The sequence below is a fragment of the Eubalaena glacialis genome, chromosome 17, assembly GCF_028564815.1.
Source record: "Eubalaena glacialis isolate mEubGla1 chromosome 17, mEubGla1.1.hap2.+ XY, whole genome shotgun sequence".
In the NCBI taxonomy this organism is placed as follows: domain Eukaryota; kingdom Metazoa; phylum Chordata; class Mammalia; order Artiodactyla; family Balaenidae; genus Eubalaena; species Eubalaena glacialis.
In genome coordinates, this window is record NC_083732.1 from 46,842,391 (window position 1) to 46,855,196 (window position 12,806).

At 35.5% G+C, this 12,806-nt stretch overlaps 1 protein-coding gene across 1 annotated transcript in view; it reads right to left on the reverse strand.

The window, feature by feature from the left end:
• The window catches only part of RAD54B (RAD54 homolog B), a 95,371-nt gene that overhangs the window by 23,664 nt on the left and 58,901 nt on the right, over positions 1 to 12,806 (reverse strand). The window contains exons 4-7 of the mRNA XM_061171828.1: positions 9,455 to 9,736; positions 5,915 to 6,077; positions 2,270 to 2,495; positions 1,796 to 2,003 (exon numbers count right to left, since the gene is read on the reverse strand). Of these exons, the coding sequence (XP_061027811.1) occupies positions 1,796 to 2,003; positions 2,270 to 2,495; positions 5,915 to 6,077; positions 9,455 to 9,736 (879 nt within the window). The remainder of the gene's footprint in view (positions 1 to 1,795; positions 2,004 to 2,269; positions 2,496 to 5,914; positions 6,078 to 9,454; positions 9,737 to 12,806) is intronic.

A 12,806-nucleotide genomic window follows, 5' to 3' on the forward strand; every position in this document is an offset into this window, starting at 1 on the left:
CTACTGAAAATATTAAATTTAATTTGTAACGCTAGTTGAATTGGTATTTGCTTATAACTGAGAATATTAGTAAAACTGTCCATTTTTGCTAAAGGACATTATCTGTTTTTCAAATAGAGGAGACTCTATTATTTTTTTATTATTCTATTATTATTACCTAAAAGTAATCTTAGTTTCTCACTCTCCCTTTTTATTTTTTTCTTTCCCCTGCAAATGCCAATCTTTTTAACTCCATAGCTGTTACTACTCTTTAAATAAGCAATATTGACCCCACATTGAGCAGTAAAAAGAAACAGTCTCTGCTTTTTTCTCCCAACACAGTGTAACTAAATTCAGCTAAATCTTTTTTTCCATTGCTTTTCTGGCCCCAAGGATCTCAAAATCAAAAGCTAGTCAAAAAGTATAAGGAATCCACTTAGTTTCTCAAATAGCCAAAGATACAGAAATTACCTAGATTAAGTTTTCCATTTCCCCAACTCATTTTTTTTCTTTAAAAACAGCCTCTACTAAATGTTTGAAGTCCGTTTTTCTATTCTCTGGTTTCCCTATCACCAGTATTACCGACAAACGTTTGTTGAACATCTACTACATTTTGGGGTAGATATAACTGTAAGATCTGATTCCTGTCCTTTTTATCTTTATTATCTTTAAGTGACTAAATGTGAAGAATGTAAAGGTCATTTAACAGTTCCCAAAATCATTTCTAAAAAGCACATATAGTTTTAAAAATCACATTTGGTAATGGTTAATACAATCCTTCTTCACAAATTGGAAGTCAAATGATCATAAATTACTTAAAGATGGGTACCCTCCACACCCCAACTCAATGAGAGCACAACAGGGGGAGTTTTCTCTGTTGCTCCAGGGCATACTTCTACCCTAAAGATGTGGAATGGAGGAGTAAGCTGTTGGTCACACCCTTTCTCCCTCCTCATTTAAACTTCAGAGGAGAGCTCTGACATGCATATAGGACACGTGAAGGACACAATGAGATATGATGTAATAAGGATAATCATGCCCTGCCCATCCCTTCCAAAAGGATTAAAGATGATAGGGAAATAGAGCCTTAAGTAGAAAACGGAAGGGTCGTAAACCTTAGTAATGAATACAACTCTCTTCTTTCCTCTGCTACCACATAAGACCAAAGTGAGGTGTGGGAGAAAAGCTACACTGAGTTATTCAGGCATAATTCTAGTCTAGGCCTTAAGCTAAAAAGGATTGGGTAGAAAAGGATTCTTGTATTTACACACAGTCTATCTCATCTTTCCAATCTGGGCCAGAAGCTTTGGCCAGCAAAAAACCATATGCATACAGCACAAACATAGAAAAATAAAGGATATTTATATTAAACACTTACCATGTATAGGGTAGTCTTCCAAGACCTTTACATGGATTAACTCATTTGACCCTCACAACAACTCTATGAAGTAGATGGCCTTACTATCCCTATTTCACACATAAGGAAATTGAGGTACAGAGAAGTATAACTTGCCCAAAGTTGCACAGCTGTAAATCTCAGACTTGGAAACCAAGCACAAGCAGTCTAGTCCCATCTCCTACCTTCTTTACCATGATACCATTGTGTTTATTCCTCAAAGAATCCAAAATCTGGATTGCAGAACATTACATAGGATTTAAATAATTCAGAATCCTACCAAGACTCAACTAACATAGGTTTAGTAGTATGAATTCTACTCAATACCATCAATTCTTTGGATGCCAAACATCATATTACAAGTTTTGCATATTCACTAGGCAAAAATACCATCATATCTCCCCAAAAGTAAATACGGACCAGTTAGAATTATCCTTTTCTCACACGAGAGGCTAATGAGGGCTGTAGCTGTCTTAATGGTACTGTTCTTCAAACGATGCCCTTCATCACAAATTAGAAGATCAAATTTTATATTCTTAATTTGATCCAGGGAACGAAGTAACATTTCATAACTGATGATAAGAACAGAATAAAATGGAGATTTGGTGAATTCTTCTACTTTGTGGTCCTAAAAAAAAAAGATAATATTTAACAAATCACAGGCAAAACCTGTGTGAAATCAAATTTAAGCAGCGTATTCCTGACAACCATCAACTAGGTATTAGAATATGTTAACCCATGACCAAATTGTAGGGCAAGATTCCATTTATCTGCAAAGGGTCAGAGTTACTTACACTTGAAAAACTGCTACGTAGAGAGTGAAAACTGCAGTATTGATTTGAAAAGCTAGAGATTTAGTAAATGACCAGGGCTAAACTTTTAAAAGTCTCTTACCTGATCAACAGTAAATATCTTGATCCTTTCACTTCCTAGCCATTTTTGAAATTCTTTCCTCCAATTATTCACCAAGCTTCCAGGTGAGACAATAAGTGTCTTCTTTATTACTGGCTTGCCACCGTAGGGTCCCTGACACTGTAGAGTCCAGATAAGCGAAATACATTGCAGTGTTTTCCCTAAACCCATTTCATCAGCAAGAATAGCTCCACATCTGCCATTCACCCTGTTAGAAACAATTATACTTCCTTCAATTACAAAAGGAAAATATTTTATGTCCCTAACATCATCACCTATTAGTCAAGAACCAGAAGCTGATATTTTGTACGTAGGATGAATTCTAGCCCCCACTAAACACTTTTTCTAGCTCTTCAATCAGCTGATTTATGACATATCTCTCTTTTGCATCTTTGCTAATTATATTCATTACATATTTGTCAACTAAATTACTAAAACAACTTGAAATTAGAGTTGAATCTAAATCATCTGTTACTATCATGTATCTATATTTAGAGATTAGAAATGAATCTCAATTTTATATCTACATTTGAATAATTTAACTATAACCATGCTTCTCATCACCAACAGTTGAGCAGTTTTTATCAGTTTCAGTATTAGATATCAAAACAGTTTAAAAAATATTTAAATGTAAACCAGAAAGATCTATTGGTCTGTATTTATGATTCTCTGGCAGTAAATGAAGTCCTCAACCAAAATAGCTCCTTGAGCTGTAAGAAAAATTAAACACTAACTATTTGATCTAATATATGTAATTTAGTAAAACTCTCATCCAACAAACCTACTTGGTTAATGCAATTTAAAATTAAATATTCTAAGGAATATAATAATATAAGCAAGTGGTATTTTATACCACTTCATAGTTTTTAAAGCTCTTTGAAGGTATTAGATATACATTTTAAAAGTTACAAAATCCAAAGGAATTAAGGATATTACCAAAAATATAAGTGTAGTTTGTTAATCCATTATATTTCTTACTAGTAGAAATAATAACCAAAAACAATTTTATAGGGGACTTCCCTGGTGGTCCTGTGGTTAAGAATCTGCCTTCCAATGTAGGGGACGCGGGTTCGATCCCTGGTTGGGGAACTAAGATCCCACATGCCACGGGGCAACTAAGCCCACGCGCCGCAACTACTGAGCCCACGAGCTCTGGAGTCTGCACACCACAACTAGAGAGAAGCCTGCGCACTGCAACGAAGAGCCCGCACGCCGCAATGAAAGATCCCGCATGCCTCAACTAAGACCCGACACAGCCAAAACAAAAAAAAACACACAATTTTATATATGTTCTCCATTTCAAAGTGTAGAGAAAAAATTACAAACATGAATCATAGCCACTATTATTATTTTAGATCAACAATTTGCCACTGCAAGATGCCAGCTAACTGAGACATAGTGAGTGCCAGAGAGAAAATACTGATCCATCATCCACCATCCATCATCCATCATCATGGTATAGGGAAGAGAACAGGAAGACTTCCCTTGAAGAAGATGAAACTTGAGCAGAGTTTTAAAGGTAAATAGGAATTCACTACATTAATCAGGTAGATCAGTATAGCTGGAGCTTGAACTAAATGAATTCCAAGCAAGAAAATATAAGCTAGGAAGCTGGCAAGACAGGAAGAAGACAGAAGATGAGGATACTTATCCTTGAAAGCTCAGACTGTATCTTGTAGGTCAGCATCTCCCAAACATCAGTCTTTCATGACTACCATTACAAATTTTTGCCATACATGTGCTACTATATGTTATTATTTATTATTTTTCTCTAAATCAACTCACTTTTTTACTTAGATTTATTCGAAAACTCTTTCTAAGCATAATTTATCTGGGAAACAAAAAGTTTAATGTGCTATTTCTTTCTAATTATTCATTAACTCAATATGCTACTATTAAAAGTAAAAAATAAAGTTTGTTCATGTATACCTAAAATGATTCCATACACAACCCAGTAAAGTGCATATCACAGATTAGGAAACACTGCTCTAAGTTCTGAGAATTGTAATAATTTTAAGCAAGGAAATGCCATGTTCAGAATTGTTTTCAGAAAAATCAAGCTGGTGGTGATAAGGAGAATGAATCTGAGAAGTATCAGAAGCAGATACACAAGTTAGAAAACATTGCAATAGTTCAGATAAAATATAATTTTATGACACCAGTTACTAGAGCTGCTACAGTGAGGTGCCAGAAACAATTAGGACCCAAATGATATTTGGGAGGTCAAAATAATCAAAAGTTTAGGTTTGATTAGATAGAGAAGGTGAGAGAGAAGAAATCAAAGATGATTCTCAGGCCAAGTGAGATAAGATCTCCAAAAGGAAGAACAGATTTGAGAAAGAACATGAATCTAGAAAGTTTCTAGGAAATAGTTTTCCCTTAACTTGTCATCATTCAAGGGGTTCTTAGAGTTTGGGGGAATTTACATTCCCAACTCCCTAGTAAATGACCAATGTAAAAATCAAGGTCCTATGCATTAAAAACAAAACAAAAAAGGACCAGAAGGAAACATGTTAACTAACATGTTAGCAGAGACCTTTGATTTTTTTTTACCCCCTTTGTCTGGTTTGTATGTATGTGTGTGTCTTCTATTGATACTTCAACTGTACTTCGACTACAATTCTTTAAGAAAACTCAATTTTAAAAGGGGAGGAGGGGGACTTCCCTGGTGGTGCAGTGCTTAGGAATCCGCCTGCCAATGCAGGGGACACGGGTTCGATCCCTGGCCTGGGAAGATCCCACATGCCATGGAACAACTAAGTCAGTGAGCCACAACTACTGAGCCTGCACTCTCGAGCCTGCAAGCCACAACTACTGAGCCCACATGCCACAATTACTGAAGCCCACGCGCCTAGAGCCCATGCTCCGCAACTAGAGAGGCCACCGCAATGAGAAGCCTGCGCACCGTAATGAAGAGTAGCCCCAACTCGCTGCAAATAGAGAAAGCCCGTGCACTGCAACGAAGACCCAACGCAGCCAAAAATAAATTAAAAAAATAAATTAAAAAAAAAAAAAACTGCTTAAAAAAAGTGTGGGGGGGGGCTTCCTTGGTGGCGCAGTGGTTGAGAATCTGCCTGCCAATGCAGGGGACACGGGTTCGAGCCCTGGTCTGGGAAGATCCCACATGCCGCGGAGCAACTAAGCCCGTGAGCCACAACTACTGAGCCTGAGCTTCTGGAGCCTGCGCTCCACAACGGGAGAGGCCGCGACAGTGAGAGGCCCGCGCACCACGATGAAGAGTGGCCCCCGCTTGCCACAACTGGAGAAAGCCCTCGCACAGAAACGAAGATCCAACACAGCCATAAATAAATAAAAATTAAAAAAAAAAAAAGTGGGGGGGAAGGAGGGACTCTTTCTTTGTGTGTGTAAGTAGAGGTGAGATAAGAAGAAAACCTTTTTGCAAAATCCTCATAAGCTGTATGCCCAGTTCCTAGAAAGATGTCTGGCACACAGCATCCATCAAGAACTACCTGTGGAATAAACATACACATTAAGTACCATTTGCCATTCCTACCAACTAAAATATATGCTGTACCCACTGAGACACATTATATATCTGGCTTGTCCTAGAAAACCATTATGTTACAGGTTAAATCAAAGCTCAGATTAAACAAATTATTTTCCTACCTCATTCCCATCACACATTCATAAAGGAATATGATCCCTTCTTTCTGATGTGGTCGAAGGTGAAATACAAGGTGAGGATCTATCACTACATCCACAACAGGGAAACAGTTCTTATTGAACATCCACTGGTGATTATTATCTGGTCGTAGCATAACAAGGGAGTCTTAAGAAAAAGAGAAAAGTATAATTATAAATGTATTCCAATTTCACTCTGTCAGTAACTACATTATCTTGCTCTAATTACTCAGAAGATAGAACTATTTGCCATCATTTGTGGCAAAAAAACTTTGAAATTCAGTAACATCAATGCTAAGCAAAGGTACAAAATTAAAAAAATAAAATCTCTTGCCTATTGATGTAAGATTTCATGCAAAGAATTGCGAAGAGCTTTCCAAACTTCATTCCCAAAAGTGCTTTGAAACCACTGAAATTCACTGTTGTCTAATAAAGAATTCAGCCACAACACTTAATAGTTCAGTATTCAGAGCAAAGAGAACTATTTCCAACTGAAAGCACAGGTTGGAATTTTGCCAAGATGCTCTTGCTAATGCTCACAGCTTCCTATTCTGGAAAGGCTTTCCAAATTTAATATAAAGGCTCCCTTTTTTCATTCTTGTACCCACTAACAATGACCATTACTCCTATTATTCAGAAGAACTGAGAAAATGACAAATTTTCCATTGACTTCACCAACATTATTTGCTTAAAGTTAATTACTTCATTCATAAATGTAAAATTCATGAATCTTTGCAAAGCAGCATGAAGTAACCATCAAATAACAATGTAATTCTTTAGAAATATGCTAATACAATTTAAAAGATTTATTAAAAGTCACCCAAAAAAACAAAATCAAACATAACTAGAAAGCCAGTCTCAACTGATAAATCTGAAATCAGAAAATAAACTCATCAAAATAATTTTTTGGATATATTTGTATGTCTACATCATGGTTAAACAAAATAAATTTTAAAAAATAAACAAAAAGATAAAAAGAGAAGAACAAAGATGAGAAAAGGAGATTTTTAAAAAATGGGTTCCAGGAGATCAAATATGGGAATTCCCTGGCAGTCCAGTGCTCAAGACTCTGTGCTTTCACTGCCGAGGACGCGGGTTCAATCCCTGGTCGGGGAACTAAAATCCCACAAGCCGCATGGCGTGGCCGAAAAAAGGAAGATTAAATAAATAACCATCAATGTGGAAATACATAGTCACAGGAATGAGAGTCTGGTTGTGTTTACTGATAGCAATTACCCAGAGGAAAATTTTCTGTGATCTTCCCACGTTTCTGAGCAACCAGGAATTCACCTCTCATTTTTGAGTTGAATTCCTGGCAGGTAGGGGACTAGGGAGTGAAAAATGGAAAACTTGGGGCTTCCCTGGTGGCGCAGTGGTTGAGAATCTGCCTGCCAATGCAGGGGACACGGGTTCGAGCCCTGGTCTGGGAAGATCTCACATACCGCGGAGCAACTAGGCCCGTGAGCCACAACTACTGAGCCTGCGCGTCTGGAGCCTGTGCTCCGCAACAAGAGAAGCCGCGATAGTGAGAGGCCCGCGCACTGCGATGAAGAGTGGCCCCCGCTTGCCACAACTAGAGAAACCCCTCGCACAGAAATGAAGACCCAACACAGCCAAAAATAAAAAATTAATTAATTAATTAATTAATTTTTTTTTTAAATGGAAAACTTGGCCCTTGGGTTTCCTCTATATCCCAGTAACAAAGCAAGAGTGTATGCCTTGTCGATTTCCAACCAAGAAATGGCCCCATTTTTTTCTATCTTTTAAAAAGGACAAAGGGAAAAAAAGAAGATAGAGGTAAAGATGATACACAGCTCAAGCAAGAAGGACCAGAGAATCATAAGTCATCTAACAAAGTACCCAGCTTCAAGAAAAATAAAACCTAAAGCACCACAGCAATAGGACACCAATTCAAATCTTAAGATGCTCCTCTACCTTCACAACGATGAGGCATCATTCAATGCTAACAAAATCTGTCATGCTTTAGTTTTAAGTATACAACTTAGTCCTAAACTTAGCAAGATAAAAAATAGAGAGAATAATCAACTATTTACCATTTACAAAAAGGGCTTGCTTACACACACACACACATGCTCATATACACATATATATAAATTATCACAATAAAATTTTTCATTCACTCAGTCAACAAATATTTATCATACACAACATATACCAGGTACTCTAAGTCTCTATGGTAGTTATTAGAACCCACATTTCACACATGAGGAGGCAAAAACATTAATGAAGTGACTCCCCCAACAGGTTGAAGAACCAGTTGGTTCAGTGGTAAAACCAGGACCCTAACTCAGGTCTTTGACTAAGTACAGTATTCTTTCCAGTTCCCCACAATCCTCTATTATTACATGACAGGAAGGCAAAGAGAAATAAGAATAAAGGAGAGAAGGAGGCTTGTTAAAAGAGCTAGCGGGACAGACAAAATATTTAGATAAAGAGAAAAATCAGAAGCATAAGCTTCCACTCTCTAAATTTCAATTAAGTCTCAAACAAGCTAGAACAGAGCTAGGAATTTTTAATTTGGGGGTTTTAATCGCAATTATGCCAATAGTTATTTTAATTCAAACAAGTCAGTTCATCCTTCTGGGACTCAGTTTCCTCAAATGCAAAGTGAAGGGATTGGTCTAAATTACCTAAAAGGTCCCTTTATTTCAAAAATTCTATGTTTCCATAATACTTGCAAGAGGGGAAAATAGTTATTTTAATACTTTTATTTATGATTATTTTAATAGTTATTTTTATAGTTATTTTAATACTTTTATTTTACTACTGTTAACGAAAAAAGCCTATTCTCCAACTTCTACATCTACTACACTATAATTCAAATTTCTTGTCTGTCTCCTCACCAAATGAGAAGCTCTGTCATGACAGTTTCACCTCTGGGCCCAATGTATAAAAGGCACACAAAAAATACTTGTTGACTGAACAATCAAATTTTAAAAAGTCATAAACAGACATGGTTTTATTTTTTATGTAATTTTTTAATTAAATTCGTAAATGTGAAAATTAACTTGATGAACTGAATTCTCGTGAATAAAATTTGAATTCTTTACATGACAACTGACCTTTCAATATTTTAATACTGAATTAAATCACTAATCACTAATATACGTGATCAAAGCATATGGTCTTCAAAACGGAAGCTCAAAAATATTCCTAACTCATGAATTTACTAATTTTTCTCCCTCCTAAAGATATCAGATTTTACTCAAAATCATATACATGTATGTATGTGTGTATACATCTACAATTTACACAATTTTCCTTTAACACATGTATAGTATTTTGATTACTGTATTCTTTCAATTGTACATTTACTTATGAAATAATTCTCACACTATATTGTTACTCAACTTCAACATTATCCCTTATGTCAGACTGTATGTCTGAACAATAATATATACTTTTACCTGAAAACTTTAAAACAAAATTTAAACTTTAAATTCACATACCAAAACATCTGTAGACAGTAAAAACATAATACTCAAATTAGTTTTGAAATCTTACTTGGTGCATATGGGTCATGGCGTGGTTTGCAATTTTGGAAACTGTTCTGTCTCTTTTCCTTTGAACTTAGTTTACAGACACTTTTGAAAGGGTTAGAGAAACACTTCTTGACAGCTTGAGAAGAACGTAAGGCAGCAGAACTTCCTCCTCCAAGCTGAAAACATCTGCCACTGTTGAAATCATCTGGAGAGATTATACCCATGACTTCTATTTCTTTTCCACCAATCACCATTGTTTGGCCCTCTTCAATCTTTTCAAGCTCTTTGAATTTACATCCAATGCCTTTAAATTGAGAAGAAAAAAATTAATTTAATTTATTGACATTCTAAAATGACTTAATTAGTGTAACCAGAGTCTTCTTCCTGTAACTGTACAGAATAAAAACTACTTGGAATTCAAATAGCCTCACATAACCATTAGCCAGAACAAAAATATAATTTATCATTTTAGTAAAAACACACACACATACATGCAAAAATAAGAAGGCATAAATAATTATATAGTTATAAAAATTAGGCAAGTTTTAGAGAGGCAAGGCTTTTCTTAATTACTGAAAATACAGCCTATTGTATTCATAGTTTTGCCATCTGCTGTATGTAGAAAATCAAGCCAAGAAAAGAGTTTGATATACTATATGGACCCTCCTTTCTTGTGAACAAACTAGAGAAATACCAGGGCAGCTCTATTTCCACTTAGAAACAGCTGGAAATGTGCAGAACTAGCAATAAAAACAATTTCTACCACAACTAGTACCGTACTGTTCCACCTGAGATAGCACAGTAAAAATACATTTGTCATAGAGGCCACTGACGGTCCAAGTTCTAGCTCCTGAATAAAAAGTGGGATATTTTATAATATCAAACTTGTTTGAGTTATTATTAATTCAACAGACATTTATTAAGTGCTGCCATGTCTAAGGTGCTGATGCAATATAAATAAAGAGTAAGTTAGTCAGAGTCTGTTTAAAATGAACTCATTAACCAGATAGAGTGAGGGAATTTTAGACTCCTATGTTTGTCTACATTAAATGCGTGGTTTTTGTGCCACTAGGAGGGGCAAAAACTGTGTACAACAAAAACTTTTTAAAGTCTCTAAAAACAAAAAATAAAAGATCATCACATTTTAGAAAACATGACATGACCCTTTTAAACTAGCTGGAAATTGCTACAATTCCCTATTAAGACTGGGCTAATAGTTACAATCCATGCCAATTGGTAACTACATAATATACACTCTTCAATTATTTATGATAGAGGTCTGATATAGGAAGAAGTTATTTGGCTGGAGTTCCTCAATGCTAAAGACCCATCCCTCCATTTCCCAAACTATCTCAATTCAACAACAGTCTTGATCTCTCCACACTACGGAAGAGAATAGTTTTATCTTCATATAGAATCCAACACTACTAATCCAATTCCTATTAATCACATGAAAATGGGCGATAAGAATAAACATAATTTTGAGGCATCTTCAAAAGTCTCTAATTCCAAGATCTCTCATTTCACTTTGATCCATAGTGATGACTGTCTCAAACATCTCTAAGTCTCCAGAAGACTTTCTTTAAACTCTTGAACTCTGTTTCCCACACTTGTTCTTTTCTGGGTATTGTGTAATGACAGTCAACTGAATCTGACTACATTATCACAAGCTATTAGCAATTTCAGCATTACAGGCTTCAGTTTTCTTAGAGTGTTTATTCCTACGTTAACTATTTAAATGCTGTATATCCAATTTATTTAAAAGAAAAACCACTTGCATTATAGGCAATAACTTGCAAGATTAACTCCAGGTTGATATATTTATTAATGTTATAATTAAGCAACCAAGTCTTATGTTTGGATGTTTTCACTTTGAAAACCAATTAAAACCTCCATTAATGTTTAAACCAGTGGATTCAACTCCTGCTGGATATGAGAATCATCTGGAAACCTAAAATATATGGATGTCCAGCCCCTCTTCCCACCAACCAGACCAAATAATCAGAGCCTCAGAGGTCAAGGCCTAAGCACTGGCATTTTTTAAAAGCACCGTAGGTGATTGTACTTGGGTAGTCAGAGCAAAAACCCACTGTTTATAACCTAATTTGCATTTATCACTACTTGCAACTGAAAGATCATTTTATTACAAACTATACATACTCAAAACCATATATACTATACCTTATGGGTAACAGATGTTCCAGGGTAATTTTGATAATTTTTACCTCTCTAGGTGGCTTTAGAATATAATTTCACTAAATAGGTATAAACAAGTTCTCCAAAAATTTTGCCTCAATCTACCCTAACCAACAACATGGAATGTGTACTGCAATTTTTCTTTTTAAATTTCTCTAAACACTAAGCATAGTAGTGAATATATAGCATTTGTTCAATATTTTTATAATAAAAAATTCTATTGCAGATAATTCCATTCAGCCTCAACTCTTGCCTCTTTGTCACTGCCCTTCATATACTACATTCCTGAAACACTGAAGTAGTTTTGCCTTTGAACCTGTACATATACCGTGCCCCTTTCTCATCCCCTACAAAATTATCCATCCTTCAAATATTACCTTAAACAATAACTCCTATGAAGCTTTCCGTTAGCCTCGAAGGTCAACTTAAATGGCCCTTCTATATATGCTCGTATTGTGCTTAGCAAAAATTCTCATTGAAACAATTACCTTAGTGCTTCCTAATTACCAACTACATTGCCCTGTCCCCACTAAACTATGAACCATCTCCATCTTTGAATGCTTACTCCTAGCATAGTGCTTAGCACAGAACAGTTACTGAAAGCTATAAACTATGGTGTTTTCAAATGAATGAGTGAACTTGTAGAACAGATTTTATAATTATGGGCCACACTCAGAACTGAACAGTAAGAGACAATGCAAAAAAAACCATAATGGTTTTAGGTACTCTGAATTTGTGGGCTAACTTGTACAAATCATGCTGGCAACATTTTATAACGGAAATAATGGTAACCTCCAATTTGGATGTATTAATCTAGGTCATGTCTAGTCATTATCTCCTTGCTAGCTTCAAATTTTTTTTTAGGTATCATTGAAGTTAAATATCATTCCACTCCTAATACCAACATCTTTTTAACTTTTAATCACTCAGCATTCTGGAAAAAAAAAAAAAAAAAGATGTAAAACACACCAAGACAAACTACTTAATCTCACAAAAATGCCAATGTAACTGTATATACCTGGCTGGCCATTTTATTTTTGGAGAAAATGAAACCATGGGATGAGATTCATCTCACTGAGTATACATAAGACTGTCAGACTCACGATTAAGAGATAATTTTATGTTTATGAGATAATTTAGACATGAAAGTCAACTAAGGAACAACTTTATAAAACCCA